The 18,830-nt window shown below is 43.4% G+C and overlaps 1 protein-coding gene across 26 annotated transcripts in view; it reads right to left on the bottom strand.

Annotated features, from left to right (window-relative positions):
• Window positions 1-18,830, bottom strand: part of ADGRL3 (adhesion G protein-coupled receptor L3) — a 404,123-nt gene that overhangs the window by 20,543 nt on the left and 364,750 nt on the right. For all 26 annotated transcript variants that reach the window (XM_010411924.4, XM_010411928.4, XM_010411908.4 and 23 more), the window contains 2 exons: window positions 16,071-16,196; window positions 13,357-13,453 (listed from right to left, as the gene is read on the bottom strand). In XM_010411924.4, the coding sequence (XP_010410226.2) occupies window positions 13,357-13,453; window positions 16,071-16,196 (223 nt within the window). The remainder of the gene's footprint in view (window positions 1-13,356; window positions 13,454-16,070; window positions 16,197-18,830) is intronic.

Here is an 18,830-nt window from a genome sequence, read left to right as displayed (position 1 = left end):
CACGGTGGGCTTTTTAGCACTTTAGCTTGAGGTGTCTTTAAATGCCAGCTGCCAGAAAGAGCATCTCACTCAATATATCCATGGCCTGATCTTGTCTAGCGAACCCCAGCAGGCAAGAACAAGCTGATCCCACCATGGATGGGCATGTTTTGCATGCGGGATGCTCTCAGGCTGCAACAAGAAAGAAGGGATCAACTTGTGTCAGCACTTAAATGTAGGTTTTGCTTGCCTGCATTTGCCAGCATGGTGGGCTCTGGAATGAGCTGAATTCACACAAATATACCTCTTTCAGCCAACTTTTAACACAGTTCCATGATTCTGACTACAAACTTGCAAAAAAAGTTGAAAATACAGAATAAGTAAATAATTTTTGCTCTTGGGTGCGTAAAAGACAGGGGTGGTACTATAGCCACCCATTCCTGTATGCAGGAGCTGAGCAAAAATACCCCATCTTCTGCCTTCCTCTCCCTTGATTACATTAAGATTTTTTAATTTACTATTCAAAATGCCACTTTCAATACTCCAGTGCTGAGTAAGTCTCCTGGTGCAAATCCAAAACAAACCCTCTGCTATATCTTTCAATACTTATAGAGACCCAACTGGGCCCTATGCACTCTGCAGCAGGTTCCTGTCATGGCAAACTTCACACTCTCTACATGCCACAATAAATGCAACTTTGCCATCTTAAATGCAAAATGAAAAGTACCCAATATTCATAAATTTGGGCTCTTGTTTCTCACTAACTGCTCTTGAGTTGCAAAATTCCCAGCCTAAAAGGGTGTTGAGAGAGGTTTGCATCCAGGCTCCAAAAAGCCTACAGTTAAAGCTTTTGATAAAACAGTAATATACCAAAAAAACCCCCAAAAAATCCAAACCCTCATTATTTGGTTTCTCTTTCCCAGAAGAAAGAAAGAAAACTGTAACACCAGCCATGCATTTAAGTATCATTCTGGCTTTTTCATACCACTTTATCATTGCTATAGCAACCAACAGGACTATTAGGAAGAGCAGATTAGGTCTGCAGATGAGGCAGGAGCAGAAGGAGCAGGTAGACTACGGAACTATCACCTCATCTGCATGAAAATGGCCTTGGTAATAGAAAGCCAACAAAACCCCAATAAAGGAAGCACGGGATCATAGCAGCATACACTCCCAAAACACCATGGGGAAAAGCAGAGAGCATTATTCTGCAGTCCTGTGTCTGGGTGTGCATCTCTGGGGCTGCAATTACAAAGGTCAGTGCATGTCCAGGGGCCCAAAAAACAGAAAGATCAGGGCTGCAAGTGCCTGTAAACCACCTGGAATCTCCTCCTGGCAGAGCACTCTTGGGATGGGACCCTTGGCAGCTGTCTGGCCCAGTGCTGGCAATGTGCCTAATATCCTCAGCAGGCACCAGTTATCATCACTTACTTTTATTTATTCACTTGCTGCTGGATCCTCGGCTCTCAGCATCTGTGGTGCAACGCAGAGCTCTCCCAGCAAACCCCACAGCTCTGTATCATCCTTGCTTTCCTACATTCCAGCAATAGCAGCCCCTGTACAAATCCCTCCTTTGCCATCTGCTGAACCACCTAAGCCCAGCACACAGCCACCATTCTTTATTTAGTCAGGGGAACTGCCTTCTACCCAGCTGTGCTGAATCACCTTCAGTTCTGCTAGTCAGAGGTACCCAACTGAAAGCAAATGCATTCTGTTTCCAAACCCCTATCATGCTGTGCACGTGTGGGAGCACGAATTTGGGGCTGGAAAAAAGATGGGTTCAAACGCACAGGTTCACCTTTTACAGCACGATGAGACCATCACAACCAACAAACATTTAACAGCAGAACTCACACCTCTACAAAAACATTCCCTGCAACCACACTGGTACAACTAGAGTCCCAAGTCTCCTTGTTTCCACTGGTATTCAACAAAGTTCAGAGCAAAACACAGCTACCGGGTCAGCCCTAATATCCAAAATTACATTCAAATTCGGGTCTCTGGAAAGGCCAGTGCTCAGTTCAAGTCTTCCTGACACTGGATTTCCTCAAGTGAAGGATTTACAGGCTGTAATCACAAGGAGAAAGAAATGATGGTCTTTCAGAAGGCAAGTATTCGCTGGGTAACACAGATACTCCTGCCCCTCTCACAGCATCAGTGATCCTCATGATTCAAGCACCACAGATCTAGCCTTACTGGGTTTAAAAGGCTGGAAGAAGTCATGGCCTGTGCTCAGGAGAGATCTGGAGGGCTGCACTTTTGACTTGCAAACTGAGAAAAACTGTTAGGAAAACCAACCAGGACAAAGAAAACGAAAATCCCACAATTTTTAACATCACTGTAACCAGACACAAAGGATTCAGATAGCTACAGTTAGCTGCTTTCTGTGCCTATGAAAGTAGGTATTATTTTAATGACAGTATGCAACCAAATGGTACCTTTTTCTTTCCTTTCTAAGGTAGAAATTGATGTCCTTGATGCACAACAACACTGAATGTAGCAATAATTTTTTGGAAGAGATATGTGTAATGACTGCATGGGAAAACTGTATCTTGTTAAACACAAGTATGGTTTATTCACTCACTGAAAGGATGAAAATTATGATGACAAGCACATGTTGCCAGACTCTAGACTGCATCACTCAGGAACAAAATTCAAAAAAATTTCTTGTGGGCAGCTGGCTGACAAAGCCACACAAAGACACTGAGGTTACCTTGAATCATCTGCATGGCCTACCCAGCTGGAAAGGAAATGGATTCAACTGCTACTACAGATTTTCTGAATGATACTGTCACTCACCATGGCTCTGCCTGGCTGAAAGGGTTTGAGCAGCACTGCTTTAACTGGGATCATCTGTCTGCACAGGTAACACCACCACTGTCTTCTCTGACTCCTGGTCTTCTCAACTGTGTACCAAAATCAGCTCTATGTTGGCTACATGCATTTTAGCAGGGGATGGAGAGATTTCCCCAACACCCAGCAGATGTGACAGAAGAGCAGTTTTGCTGAGAAAGGAGAACGGACCAGCTTACAAATTTAACTGGATGAACTAGTGAATTCTTAAAAATGTCCCTAAGAAATCAGTATTTTCCAAATTAAATGCTTTCACTTTTTGTTCCAAAAGAGTGACTTGTATGAAAGCTGGCTTTGCCTTTTTCATATTATGTCAACTTTTTACTAGAGTAGAAACAAATAGTTTAGAAAAAGCACATCTGAGTTATAACAAAATGTTTCATTGCCTCTGACCCAGCAATTCCAAAATGTAGATTTTCTTGGGCTCTTTTTGTTTGTTTCAGAAGAAAATATATGTACTGCTGTGTTTTTAGTCTCAGTCCTGTTTCCTCCCTATTTTGCCAACAACACATCTCCCCTTCTGCAAGGTAAGGGGCTGCCTGCTCTGACTCCTGAAGCACTCAACTTATCTCGTGGTTCACAACCACCATGAACCAGATCAGCTTCTTGCACATCATGTTCTCGACTTCAGACTACCCTGCAGAGACAAGTGACAGCCAGGAAGAACATGGACCATTCCCTGAAGGTAGTGCAGTTCCTCAGCTATCAGGGTACATGGTTTAGCCTGGACACAAACGATGTGGTAAGAGCTCAATCTCTCCTTAAGTGCCCATTAAAACAACCCCACAACACATGCTGCCTTACCCTAAATGTAGTAAATAACTCAGACTTGAATGTCACTGGAATAGCCTCTCTGCACTGATTTCAGTTTGTAAATTCTGGCTGGTTTTATACTTCACTTAGTATTAACTTACTCCACTTTGCTCCCAGGGAAACAAAAGTAGGTTTGTAGGAGTCAAAGCTCTAGTGTTCTTTGAGACTTTCCTTACCAGCATTCCACAGTATCCTTTTCTACAGGTAGAGTTTTCAAGTATTTAAAGAATCCTGGTCTTCCATGTGTTCACAGTTTGTTCCAACAATAAATGCAATTATGAAAAGCAAAATCACACATATTTGCTGGAGGACAACAGGTATTTTCAGCATTTTTCTGAGTTCCTTCCAACGAATGCTCTGACAGTTAGATTTATCGAGCTGTGTTCTTATAATAGCCAACAGGATTCAGTTAATAAACTTCTGTAAACTTCCCTATTAAATTTCTCTCAAATAGGTTTGTTGTCACTTGCAGCATCTAATCTATTCATTGTGAAGCTATTAATACTGACTGCAGTGAAATGGAGTTTCAGCAAATGAGGTTGTTAAGCTCTGGGCCATCTTCTGCCAAATGAAACATCCCGTGTTTTTATGCAGAGACAGGGGAGTGAAAGTATTTCTTTGCCCCTTTTTTTTCCACGTTCTTCCTTCGGCAATGATTTCAGATGACAAACCTCTGCCGGATTATAATCTGCAGGCCATGTTCAAAACACACAGCTAGTCCACATCAATTTATAAATATTTGCTCACTCACTAATTACTTTTTCACTGCCTGGAGCAGAAACATTGTCCCAGGATGGGACATTTCTTTATACCACCACGACCCCTTCCAAGGGTTTATACCACACTGTATCTCAACTATACAAACATCCATTATCCCTAATTATTCCTGTTTACAATTATTTCTCACTAAACCTGAGGCCTTACCCAAGATGTGCAGAGAGCCCTGCCTGTGGTGAAAATTGGACAATACTTATAGGAATCTATAAAAGCAGCTATGCTTTCTTCCTTCCTCCTTCACAGTCATCATATTAAGACTGCTCTGCAGCAGTACTCTGCCAGATCTAATACTCCCTAAAGCCTGCTCTGATTTCAGAAATTGCCTTGCCCTTACTTTTCCTCTTTAAAGCTGATCCACCTAATGACTGAACTTCCAATTATATGGCTGTCAATCCTAAAATCAAAGCCAGTTCATAATATCTCCCAAAGGAAGAATGTCATGTCACTCACTGAAATCACTGCAACAAATCTCAGCTAACTCAGTCCCAGGCAGCAGAGAGGCAAAATAAACTGGGAGAATATCAACAATGGGATTAATTTTGCACATAGGCAGAAATAGGAGTTAAACTCCCTAAGTTTTGATCCTTGATGCAGAAAATCATAATTTTTCTAGCATAAAATGTACAGCTGATTGAAAAACAGGGGTGGGAAAAGATAAAAACCACCAGAAGCAATTTCCTAGTCCAAAAGGCTGATGACTTTCCCTTACAAAGAGAAAATATTCCTCTGCTGTCACCTACCTGGAATTTGTCTCCACTTCATATGTGATTATCAGGATGGGTCATTTTGAGGCCACTTGCTGACATTTAGCCAAACCAACAGTTGCTTAACAGGGTTGCAGAGATTTTTGGCTTAGAAACAGCAATCCCTTGTGACTGAACTGGTGCAATGGCATGTGGACTACTCCTCCAAATACGCCCTCCATCTGGGCAATGGGCCTCAGGAAGGGCTATCCATGGGGTCAGGGGAGGATAAGTGTGTCTGTAAGAGTTACCACAGGGAACAGAAGAAGCAGAAGGGCACGGCGGATGAAACCAAGGAGCTTCATTAGGAAAATGCCAGTGGTGGTAAGATGGGGAGGTAAAGGAACAGCCTCTTACACTGGGTAAAATGGAAGTTTTAAAGTCCTGATATAAATTAACTATGCTTTTTTTTTTTTTTTTTTTGGAGGCTCTCCCTGGAGTTGTGAGCACTAATACAAGCACCCAGGGTGCTGGGACAGTGAGCACCCTTGAACACCAATCTGCCCAGTGAGGAGCAGGAGTTGCAGCACTCGAGCAGCTGTGGCTGGATGAGATGCTAGAAAACAGCCCACAGGCTCCCTCTGGATTAGATTAGATTCTTCTTATCCCTTCATTTCCACCAAACAGCTAGGGGACACTTAAACACCTCCAGAAATCCCCTTCTCAAGTAGCAGCCTGGACTTAAAAAGAATAGAAACTGAACTTCTAATCATATTCTAGAGGGGGAAGAGACTAGCACTGGTGTCTGTTTGTGCCTAAACCAGAGGCCTCCAGGCTCCAGGACTGATGGACCCCTTGAAACAAAGAATATCTTTCCCAGGACTGAGAGCTTTGCAGTGTGAAGGATGATGCTCAAGGGCAAGGACTGCTGCATCCCTCAGGTTCATGCAGCACCTTGTCCCTGCCAATCCAGCAATGGTCAGCACAGACATGTTAGGCACTGACACCTCTCAGCACTCGGCACAAAGGGACAGGTTCGGGGCGAAAGGGCTGTGTTTTAGATTTGAAGCAATGACAATGAAGAAGTGAGATCTGCACGTTGACAGATGATGGTCTCTGAATGGTCACTGAAGCTGCTGTCCCTGCCAAGGGCCATCCCAGGTTCAGCTTTGATAATTCCTCTGCATTTACATCCATCAAACCCTGAGCATCACTGAAAACAGAGCTCAAAGCTTTTAAAGCATCTCCAGGGCGTGTTCATATTTGAACAGACACGCCTCTTGCTCTACACCACATATCAAGCTGCCCAGTGATGGTACTCACAAGACCAAAGTGTCTGCAGAAGACAGACACTTTTCTTTAGTCCAGTTGTCTTTGAGCTGTAAAGTGCTCAGAAACCAAGAATAATGTGTATTTTTATATCCATAAATATTTTTTTGAGCTCCTTCTAGGCATCTACAGATGCATTCATGAACAAGGAGAGCAACTGTGGGCACCTTGGACATCCTGTGAGTCCTCTGCACTGAACCTGCTTATCCCAGAAACACAACAGGAACAAGAAATAATAGGAAAAAAGTGACCATTAACACTGCTGCCAACATGAATGTTCATATAGCCACAACTCACTAATTCAAAATGAGTAGGTCCCCACACCCTAAAATGATCTCTCTGAAAGACATGACATGAAAGCAGACTGACTTAACAGGAGAAACTGGGGCATTGTTTGCTGCCAACTGTAAGAAGACAACAAACAGAGGAAGTATTTAGTCTCTAATGTCTTTAAGCCACAAGAAAAGTCATAGGTGTTAGAGCAGGTAAGAAGTGTTTAGACAGACAGTGATTGATCATTTGGTGGTGTCTTCTGAATATCCTATCAAGATGAGCAGAGGCACTTCCACCTCTGCCAGAGCTTGGCTGCTTGCTATTTGTTTTATATGCAACATAAATTTAGCAGAAATCTCTCTGTCACGCCGGTCACATTAATCCATCAAGGAGCAAACAAGCATCTTGAGAAAGGCTGATGAGTGACAACAGCAGCACTTCCACTGTCCAAATTTCCACCCTCTCTCTGCTTTGTCTAGGCAGCAAAGGGTCAGCATTGGCAAATGGCTTGTAATGAGAAGCTATTGCACTGTGAAATGTACCATGGAAGGGGTTTGAGATCCCTGGGGAATCCATTTCTGCTCCTTTCTTTTCTCCCTTTTTATTTTCCCCTCCTCCCCTGCTTGCCTGTGCTTTTTACCACACCAAATTCTAACCACTTTTCACTGCTCTATTGCCCAGTTATGTCCACACCATGGCACCCACCACCCCTGCAAACAGCTAAACTGGAACTTCTTGATCTTGCAACACTGAGACACATCCAGCAGCCCTCATCTCTCAGCAGAGAGGGCAGATCTGGGGAGAGTGACCCAAAGCTGACTCATTGCACTGTCTGAGTGCTAACCTATACCTCCTGTATTCTGGAGTGACAGTCCAAAGGAAGTCCAAAGGAAGAATTTAACCTGCTGGTGTTTTCTAAATAACTGCTTCCTAAAAATGCAAGAAAATATATCCACCTGAAAATAATTCCGCAACACACACAGTTGTCCCTGCTGAGTTCACAGTCCAGATACGATTTCAGCCTGGAAATCACAGCTTAATTATATTTTTGGGTGGGTGGAAGGAATTTGATGGGAGATTTCATTTAGGAAACAATCAGGTCTCAGTTGGGTTAGAAATCAGGATATTAATGTTCTTCATTTTAATTTTCCTCTCTGACTCAGATTCCCACTGTTTGAATTTGAGCTCAATTTGTTCTGTTCATTATGAAGAAATCCACATGAATTTGACATTAAACTGATTACCTCTGAAAACAGTAGCAATAATTTCCCTTTTTCCTGTGTGTGTTTCAGATTAAGTCTTTGTGGTTGATATAAAAACGCAGGGGAGAAATAATAAAGCAAAAGGAAATCAAGTATTTATTCTGGAACGCTACCCAGAAGAGGAAACATACAATGGCATTTAGGCATTTGAGAAGAAAAAGCAAGGGGCAGGGACAAACAATACCCTCATTTCCATTTCCCATTTCAGCCCATTTGCATGGGAGCAAACAGGGAATGAACACGGCTTTCCTAGTCAGGGATAATATCTGTTGTGCCAACACTGGGGATCTGAGGGCTTTGTGGTGACTCTGATAGGGTTTGCTGGCAAGGGCCTGCTACCACATGAATGGACCCTTAAGACCACGTGGATGAATTTGTATTTAAGACTTACCATCCTTCAGCAAGAGCTGCCAGGGGTCCTGAGCTCCAATCTGCAACAACTTTTGAGGCCCTTGTGACCCCCATAACCCTTAGTGATCTCAGTGAGACACACCAGGGACCCACAGCCCTGCTTGGCCCTGTGCATGCAGTCCTAGCCTTGTGTCTGTCTCCTGGCTGGATCTTGGACCTGGGCTGTAGCTCAGTTTCCAGCCCTGTCTCTGCCAGTATCTCCTGGTGGTCTGGGCTGGACCCTGCACCAGGTTCATACCCTCACCTTGTCCAGGGCTCTGCCTCCTGGCTTAAGCCCCTGTGGCACAATGAACCATCAGTGAGGGTTTGGATTGTGCTTGACTCCCCCTCATCTCCCAGATGTTCTCTCTCATGAAACAGCTCTGCTCTTGAAGCTCCCTGCTGTTTCTTTTCTTTCAGACAAGTGGAGCAGCAATGCAAACCACCAAGATGTCCCTCCAGGAGACCTCCACACATGAGGGTGGTGGGGATGGTGAGCAGTGCTTTGGGGGTGGGTGGACATAAAGCATATATGCATACAGCCAGATGACAAGAGGTGCACATACTCCTGTTTTTATAGAAGGACTGCTATTGGGATAAACTATTTAACTTGCTGTCTAGTTTGTAAGCCAAGACTCAGAGCCTTACAGCAGGAGAACAGCACTTGACCCAACACAATAGACTCCTGGAGCACTTTCTATTCTCTGTGAAATCTGGTGGCTTTACCCCTAGCCCCTTTATTTCTCTGCAGAGGGAAGAACTACTGTGTGCTAACTTGAATTGATACACACAACTCCATACAAGCATTCTCCTATAACAAAGCACTGCCTTGTACCAGTGACGAAGTCCTTTGTCTCTGCTGCTCTCAAGCCTCACCAAAACAAGGAACAGTCCTTTCTTTAACAGATAACTCCCACTTTTCCTCTGAAAAAAAAAAAATCACACACATAATACCACCACCTCCCTCCCCCCAGCCTGAAAATCTGAAGGGTAACAAAGTACTGTATAGCTCATGATGATTTTTTTCCTCTCCCACTTGTCTCACATCTAGAGAGAGACAGTAATTACTGTATTGCCTCTCACCTAAGACATGGATAAAAATAGGCTGGTGTCACATTGCTGTTTCGTGCTATGACTGCTTGTTTGCAAGGCTGGCTGAGCTGTCCCAGAGCTTTTCGACATGAACACTCCAAAAGTGCAAAGAGACCCGTCCCTCACAATCCTGAGGTGGCCAACTGGATGTACCCGAAGCTCAGGCAAACTCTGTTGCTTTTCCTTCATACATTCCACTTTTCAGCCTTCAAAGTACTAAGCTTCAGCAGTCGGTGCCATCCTACATGCATCCCTTTTGTACTACTTTTTCAGCACTGCATCCAAGTGCCTGCATTAAGATCACACACCAAACACACTGCTGGCAAAGGGAAACCTCTTTTTCCTACTTATGAGGTAATCAGCTTGGTTCAGCTTTTACACCTCTGAAGTTTTCAGCACTAGGAGAAGAAATGTAGAGCCCAGGTTGGATGTGAAATAGGTGGCAGAAGTATGCAGCCAGACCCAGGGTGTGAAAAATTGGATGAAGTTGCAGTGGGAGTGCAAGGAGCAGGAATCCCCCTGGATCCTCAAGCTGAGACCATGACCATGGGATGGACAGGCATGCTCTTCATTAGACTAAAAAAGGAAATCCACAGCCAGTTTCTCTTCCCTTCCTCCTGATTTCAGTGGTATAACAACCCTGAATCCACACCACTACTAAGTCATAATAAGCAGCAAGGGGAAACAAAGCCAGACATACTTTTTATTAATCAATAATTAGATGCTACCTTCAGGAAATATCTGAAATAGTTTTGTATGCCTTATGATAGAGTTTGTAAAGTTCTCACTACAGAACACATTATATCAGGCAAGTTTGGGGTTATGCCTGAAATTCCTGGTGTGATAAATGAGAAGTAACATTATGGTCAATTACTTTGGCAGGGGGAGGGGGAAATAGTAAATAAAAGAGAATATGAGGCTGAAAAGAGCCATAAGCAGTGTGTTATCTGCTAAATCAGAAAAAGACATAGCTGTATGTCTAAAAGAGGGATGCACTAACACAGACACCTTATTTCAGACTGACGCCCAGGAGGTTCATGATGGAAGAAGAAGTGAGATGTCATACAGAAATGCTGGTCATCATACAGGAAATATGGATAGCTAGAGCAGTCTTGCCTGGGATGTCATCATGTGGCAGGAGGCTGTGAATATGGTTAATGATATGAGGGAAAAACCAGGTTTGAATGAGATAGTACCCCAGTTGGAGGATGTCTCACTGCTTTCTGCTCCCCCAGCAGAAAACACAAAAACTCAGTGCTGGCCCAACTCAGTGCTGGCCCAATTCAGTGCTGGACAAGGAGTGGAGTTAAGCTCCAGGACCTGGATGCTAGGACAATTCTGGGGACAAAGGATCACTTTCTTCCTGTTTTAGAACACAGATTGCTCTCTGAAGGCTCTGGGTAACATGCCAGCACACAGAGAATGTTTAACCTGGGATAATACAGATAATTTTGTGCAACAGGTGTCTAGGCTGGGAAGGCTGGAATGGGAGTTTTGAACAGGAATGGGAGCCTGTTGTATCATCCTCAGTCAGGGAAAGTATGTACTGACCACACAGTTCAAGGCTCACACTTGAATCCTCTGAGCCTTAATAGCACACCTGTAAATAAAACATTAATGAAACAGCTCCTTTGGATATACATTTAAATATTAAGAGTAAGACAGGAACTGTGAAAAACATATTGCCCCACTGCTCTGTTCAGGCTGCAGCTCTCTGGAGTGTTTGCTCTGTGGAGAGCCCTAAGACCACAAATGTTGCTTTTCAGCTGAAATAAACAGGATAAAGGAGAAATACTGGAGCCTTGTGCAGCTGGGATTACTGTAGATGTCAGGTGTATTTCCATATAGAACTGACCATATGGAACTGCTAGCTTTGGAAATGCTATCTCCCATAGAAATGTTTTTAACCTCCACTTTGCAAATACTTCTGTTTACCAGAAAAACAAACCAAAACCCAACAACAAAAAATACTGTGCCTGCCTGTGTTAAAAAGAGGGAGGGTGACTCCATATAATTGTAAAACTTACTCAAGTCACTTCAGTGTCCCACCTAAAGGGCTTCCCTTCCACTTATCAGGCTGCTTCTGTAGTCAGTAGAAAGATTCTTGCCCTTCAGGTGATTCATCTCATCCCGTGTTACACAAGGAAAATGGCTGGATGAAATGTGCTTTGAAGATGCTTCCCCTGGCAGTTCATTTCCCAACTGACCTTTAAATAACAGGCACATCTAGTAACAGGCTCTCACCGCACTAGGATGAAGACTGTCCACTTGAAACCTCTTCACTTGTCCCAACTGGCAGTCATACTTCCCTCTTTGCACAGAAAAGAACGTACAACCGAAAAAGGAGAGACACCTTTCTTTTGCTGACAAGCCCAGAGGATCCTGTTTGCCAAAATACATCCCTTGGTAGCCTCAGCTGCATCAGAGAGTGAGTTCAACTTCTGTGCTAACTAAAGGAGCAAACATTTCATGCATAACACATTTTGGTTTGCCACTGAGATGGAGCAGTGGATGGCTGAGAGAAACAGTGGCTCTTGCTGGAACCTTTGTGTGACAACCAATTCCCCCCCTATGTTAGACCCAGAGAAGCCTGGCTGCTGCTCTGCAGTCTTTAATGCAGAGACAGAGAGAGATGTGAGGGCAACGTATGTGAATAAATCAGGCATTTGCAGCAATGGAATCTTATAGTGAACTTTATTAATGAATCTTCACTGCAGAGGGAAAACATCCTGGCACAAAAAAGACCAGTGAGTACAGCTCCATGTTAACTACACTGCCTTCCCCTTTGCACTGATTTGGGCAGTGTGTATAATGTTCAGAGAACAGAATCATATACCCCTAGTTCCCCTGGCACTCAGCAGTCAATATTTTACTAACAGCACAGTCAAAATCCCTCAAGCCTATCCTCAGGCAAAACTCACCCAAAAATCAGTGGGAATTCTGAGAAAATAAAGACTGAATAGGAACCAAAGTCCCAACTCAATTCTCAGTGGAGCTTTGCAGACCAACCATCAGGTCTGGAAATACGTTTGATTTTCATCATCATGAGAGAACAGCTGGGCCCAGTAATCCCAATTCTAATCCTTCTTAATTCCAGCATCAACTGGACAGATAACACAAAACCGAGTCTGGCATCTGCTGCTCAAGGTTAATTCATAAAGTAGCTGTACTGGAAGAGAAAGGAAGCAATCTCTGAGGCTCTTTTTCTGGTATTCCATTAACATCACTTTCCTGCAACTCCCTGAAAAACACTTGGTTTAAAAAAGCTGTTCATATTTCCTCTTGTGCCAGACACCACATTTTGTTTGGCATATACATTTCTGATAGCCTTTCCTCCACAGATGTCTATAAAGTTCACATCAGTCAGTTCTTCAAACTAGGTATATTAACACCAACACAGACAATTTTGTTCCAAGCACAGTTTTTCCTTACGTCTATGTTCTGCTGTTCACTTTTGCTTCTGTAAAGATGACAGTATTGCTACATATGCAGGACAATCAGGACTCCTGTGATGCTTAACACAGGCTGTACAGTGCTGTAATGGCCCATTTTCACTGTCAGCAACGAGGCCTGACACGTCAGCAGCTTCTGGCACTAGCAGTTTTCTGAGGGAAAGGGGAGATTTCAACTTAATTTCATTTCTCTCTTTCGCTTTTTATAACTTCCTTCCAGAAATGACAATTCTTGAAAATGCACGTGTAGAAATAAAGAAAGAAAAGAAAAAGAGGGCAACAACCACCATAAAACTTCCTCCCATTTATCACTGTAACATTTCTTGTGTGGTAGAAGAGGGTCCAGTGACGTTCGAGGTGAGGAGAAAAAGGCAGGGGGGAAAGAGGTAACACATTTCAGACTCCTTAAAGCCATCAGAAGAGTTAGAGATATGAAAAATAGTTTATAATTACCTCTGTTGAGTGAAGCTGAACTGTTTATATCTCCAGTAATAAAGGAAGACTCGGACTGCTTTCGAACTGTGTCATTCCACATCCTACGAATCCGGCTCTGAAGAGGGATTGAAGCACAGCAGGCAATGAATCTTTAGCAGCTCTAGAGAGGATTCTTTCTGCCTCACTAAAGATGGCTACTTGCATGTCTAGCTCAGGATGAGACTTGTTTCTAGCCAGCTGTAAGCAAGCAGTGCTGTTCTGGTGTAACCTGCCTCGTGCATGCCAGACCCTGCCAGACTAACTGCGTAACGCAAATGTCTAGCGTGAAAAAGTGTATAATTGAATCACTTACGTCTTAATTAAAAAAAAAAACAACAAAATTGTGCATGAGAGAAACCCAGACCCCATGCCAGTCACAGGTTTGCCAATACAGCACCAAATAATGGAAAAATAACTCACATACAGAAGCACATGTGCTTCCAGCACTCAGACAACTTGTTTCTTATTTTTTGTGAAGTGTAACAGAAGACTTGATTTGAATCTTGGTGTCCCTGAATGAACAGAAGTTTTCTATAGCTATTTTCCATCTTGGGGATTTGGGGGGGGAGCAAAAAATTCCCCACAAATGAATGACTTCTGTTCCCATACTGAAAAATCTGTGATGGTTTTGCCATCTGTGGTATAGCTTCTGCTATTGGCAAAAGTGTCCTGAATATGTTGGCCTTCTGTTTGTTCCTCAAATATGCTGAAGTATCTGCCTCTGTGGCATTTACATCACTGTGTCACTCCTCCCTAACTAGACCTTGCAAAATATCAAAATATCAGCCAAAATGCATCTTGTGAGCAGCTCCACCACTATCCGTGCATGAAAATGACTGGAGAACCCAGGTGTCCCAGGAAAACTCTCCCTCACCTCACGTCTGAGACTCTGATGGACGTTTTCCTTGGCTGTGTGAAAGTGGTTCTAGGTGGTCTGGGGGACTGGGAAGCCTTTCCCACTGTGACAGACCGTGTTTTTCACAAGTACCAAAAATCCAGTGGTTTCCATAGTGGGATTTTAGCCATGCGAGATCTACTGAGGCTTAATCATGTGGTCCCAGCTGAAAAGTCCTAGATTACTCATTAACCATGGAATAACAGCATCTCCTAATCATGCATTAGCCCTCTATAAATGGAAGTACCGTGTGACATGAGGCCCATGCCCTTTTACAGTAATTATTTTTCACCTGGACATTTAGTTTATTGTATTTCTCTGACATGATCCACTGTAGATTAATTATTCTGTTGTCTATGTGTTTCTCAGAGAATAAAGGGATCTTACAGGCTTTCTTCCTCATCATCTTCTCTACTTAGAGTTAGGAGCCAGATGTTTTCAACAACTCAGACTGATCTCCATCTATTCTCCATCACCTCTGTGAGGTTTCTCCTGGCTACAGTGGGTCTCAGGAATTTCCATCCTTCCAAGGACAAGCTTCTGCAGGCAAAGTAATCTTCCTTGGTGCCTCAAACCTCACCTGCCACAAGGGGACTGATGCCAGAAGACTCAGTTCACCCTCAAAAGGGATTGTTCTCTTGTGCTGGGACTGGCAAGAGGGAGGGACCATTAAAGTCAGCTCTTTCTGGAGAGGAGGGCACCAGCACAGCAGCTAAGTTATGTAACACCAGAGGCTTTCCAATCAGCCACCTAAATGTTGCTGAATATTGTGAGTATTGGACATTATTGAGATGTGATTGCCTACTGGAGCGATGTTCTATATTCTGTTGCTTTTATTTGCTCTGCAGAGCTACCAAACCTATGAAAACACCAAAGTGGAGCTTTTGGATGACATCTTGGAAACCACTGCAAATAAATAATGATTTGCTCCAAGACATAAATTGCAAATTAGGTTTTCCTGGAAAGTTATAAGCTGTTACTCGCTGCATGTCTTTTATAATTTAATAGTGGAACTGTCATGTATAATTACTTCCATTACTAATGCTGAATAAATTTGTGTTTAGTTTCTATTGAGTAAGAAATAAGCTTCTTCATTTTATATGAACTCTTCGTCCATAAATCTGCATCTCTACATACAAGTTAGCTTCAAAACTGCTAAGTGCACAAACTACACAAAACCTGAATTTTCAGGTGACCAAAGGTAACAAAACTAGTAGCTTAGTAAGATAGTCTGACCCCAATGGCTTCTCCTAAGAGGTTTATAAGCTAAGGCAAATTGTGTGAGGCATGGAACAGACCAAACCACTGAATGTCAGAAAGCAAGCATTTACTGGGAAGGCTATTACAAGACACTTGTAGCCTTTAATTTTTTTTACAAGAAAAAACTTGGGAGCTTATAGCATCATTCCTGTACGTGTTAATACTGACAACCTTCATCTCATGATTAAAGGATGTACTGGAATGTAGCGTAGCTGACAAAATGCTCCCACCTCCTGCTTCCCATGGAGAGCAGGCAGGACACCTCAGGTGACGACAAACCCCTGCCTCTGGAAGGCAAGTTTGGGCATTTTATTCCCAACAGAACTATTTAGAAGGCTCTTGGAGAGGCATTAATTGCCATCACATGTCAAGGGAAGCCACTGTGTTGAGTTCAGGTCTGGAAGTGAGGGAAATCTCTGCAGGTGTACTGGGGAGAGGCCTAAGGCAGCTCCTTTGGTTCCAAGAGGAGCTTTCCTCCCAGAATAGCTGAGAAGGGTCTTGGCATGGCATTGGGACACAGACAAGAAGAGTGGCTTACCTGTGAGCCTGTGGAATATCTTCCAGGTGTCCTTGACCCCGAGGTTTTTCCTGAGCCGATAGAACTCTCTGTACTTTTCCCACTACAGCAATGTGTGCGCAGGCATTTTCCATACTCCTTACGTACCTAGCCAAGGAAAGAGTGGTGGTGGTTAGCAGGCAGCTCCTCCTCCAGCCTACTGCCTTCTATTTTCAACACAGCCCCTTATTTTTCCTCAGTGTTTTGTTAAAACAAGATCTGCTGCAGTGTGTGGGAAAGAAGTCTAGTACCCCTTGCAGCTGAGCTCATGGTCTGGGATGTCACAAGAGACTGCTCCCCTGCAGCAGAGCTGCTCGTTGACACCAGCCGGTTACAGCATCCTCTGAGGCACATCAAAGGAGCATGGGAGAAAGTGCAGGTACACTATTTATGACTGAAAATTAATATCGCTGTAGATTTGATATAAACTAGCATATTGGCTCATCAAGGTACTAAAAGTTATTGCTTCTGGCAGGGGACTAAGAAAAAAGAATTCCAAGAGAAACATATGAAAGCTATTGATTTTTTTATTAAAAAAAATGTTTCTTGCAGTCAAATTGAAGTTTGAGGAAACTGTAGAACCAGCAGCATTAGAGATTATATTCCCGATGCTCAGGGATGGCTGGAGCCTGCTTTTCCACAGCAAGCCAGTCATGTTTTAAATGGGCATTGCAGTCAAATTCGTGCCACCTCCTTTGCTTCAGGGGAACTACGCTGACTTGTGCCAGGACAGGATCTAACCTTCCACCAAGCTTCAGGTGTGGCTTTTTGTGGGCAGCAACACCCAGAAACCAGATGGGACAGGGCTGAAGGTGAGCAGACTCTACTAAAGAGCCAAAAGAGGGTCATGTTATCCATTGACACAAAAAAGCCCCAAAACCACCATGCATGTCCAAAACACCAGTTGAAATTCCTTGAAGCACACGGATAGCTGTAACATTTTGCCAAACTCTCTATGAGCATTTCACAACTCTGTGAAACAACTGTTTAAATAGCAAATTACAGCTTTTTCATTAGGCTCTTCCTTAAGCGCTTGAGACAAACACATACCACAAGTGCCCAATATGCTCGAGTGCCTAATCAATCCTTTGCTGAGAGAAAATAATTCAATTGCTTTAATTAGCCACCCACTGCTTGCCTCTCTGCAGCATTTTGCTGATTTTCTAGGCCATGATAGATAGGAAAGGAAAGGATTTTTTTTCTCCTCTTAAATAATACCTCCCTCAGCTCTTAGGTCAGAGAGGTGCATCCACCCCACAGCAAGGTACCAGCTGCATTCTCCTTCCCTCTGTGCAGCCGTAAATCAGGAACAATTCCACAGCTATTAGTGATGGTTTAAGGGTGTAAATTGGCTTATGACAGAAAAGAGAATGGTTCTGTCATGCCGACTGAGAACCCCATGAGCCAAGGAGGCTGCAGAGCTGTGCAGGGATGCTGGGTTAGGGACTGACCCTTTGCGGGGTGCATTGGAGGTGAGAAAAAGTACCAGTGAGAATGGTGCAGAAATTCAAACTCCTCATCAGAGAGGCATCTGCAGGTTTAATAAGCAATGGTGATGCTTCCTACACTCTTACTGTCATCTTGCCTGGAAACACTCTTGCTGAAAGGTTTGGGATCATCAGCAGGAAATTGCATCTAGATAAAGCTTTTAAGCTTCTTAAGATGGACAAATTTGAGATGCAACGACAAGGACAAAAGTCTTAACCCCAAAAGTCTTCCTTTGTTTCCAAGAATGACATTTTCACACAGCTCTGCAGATCCTTCCAGAGGCATCTCTTGCAGAGCTCACTTATTATGATGAATTTTGATTATGTTTTCATGGGCTGGATCTCCTTTCCCTGTACAGCAAAATGTGAGTAACAGAGGAGCAAGCCCGTGGCTCTCAGATGGAGGACAGATCTCAACATGGACCTGACCTTCCTCAATAAGCCATTTTGCTGAAAGATACCGGTTATTACCCTGAGAAACTGGGACAGTGTATCCACATAAACTCTTCCCTATGTTTATATTGGTTCACTAAACTGCCCTTTGAAACTAAGATGTACATAATTATCAGCAGACATGCACATAATTGGAGAGCTCTGAAATACTGAATTTAAGTAGAGAACAAAAAGGTTCTTAAAAATACTTACTACTGATTGTCAGAGGCTGTAAATTTGATCTACATAAACACAGAGCTTTTATTCTGTTGGGGTTTTTTTCCCCTAGAGTTTATCTAAGTTACTCTACTGTTATCTTGCAAATGTTAATTGGGGCATACTTCAATTTCCACCAAGAAGCACTTGCTGTGCTTGCTTTGAGGAAGATTTCCAAAACACCATATCAGACCCAAGCAATACAAAGGCTAATGAACCGCTGCAGAGAGCAGGTCCTTCAGTCCTCAAAAAAAGCAGGGGAAGCAGCCCCTATTACATCCCATCAACCCACATATGCTGCCACGGAAAGGGGTGATTTCCTGCAGGGACTGCAAATGAGGATGTAAGGCTCCGTTTTGCTGTGAGCACTGAGCCACGTGAGCACTTTCTGGATGCTTGTGGATTCTCTCCCCTCTCACACTGGCATACAGGGAAGGAGAATCTGGCTGAGAGCAGGCAAAGCCCTGTTACCGAGCCCTGCAAACTGACAGCTGCCTTTTCCCTTGCCTCTGACACATCTGTTGCCAGGGCCCTGGCTCCTGAAATGTCACTGCCACATATCCTTGTTAGAACCTCATTTCCCAGCATCTTGCTGTTTCCAGTCTAA

This window comes from Corvus cornix, chromosome 4, assembly GCF_000738735.6.
Source record: "Corvus cornix cornix isolate S_Up_H32 chromosome 4, ASM73873v5, whole genome shotgun sequence".
In the NCBI taxonomy this organism is placed as follows: Eukaryota; Metazoa; Chordata; class Aves; order Passeriformes; family Corvidae; genus Corvus; species Corvus cornix.
The sequence above is the reverse complement of the archived record's forward strand: the minus strand, read 5'-3'. Positions and strand labels throughout refer to the sequence as shown.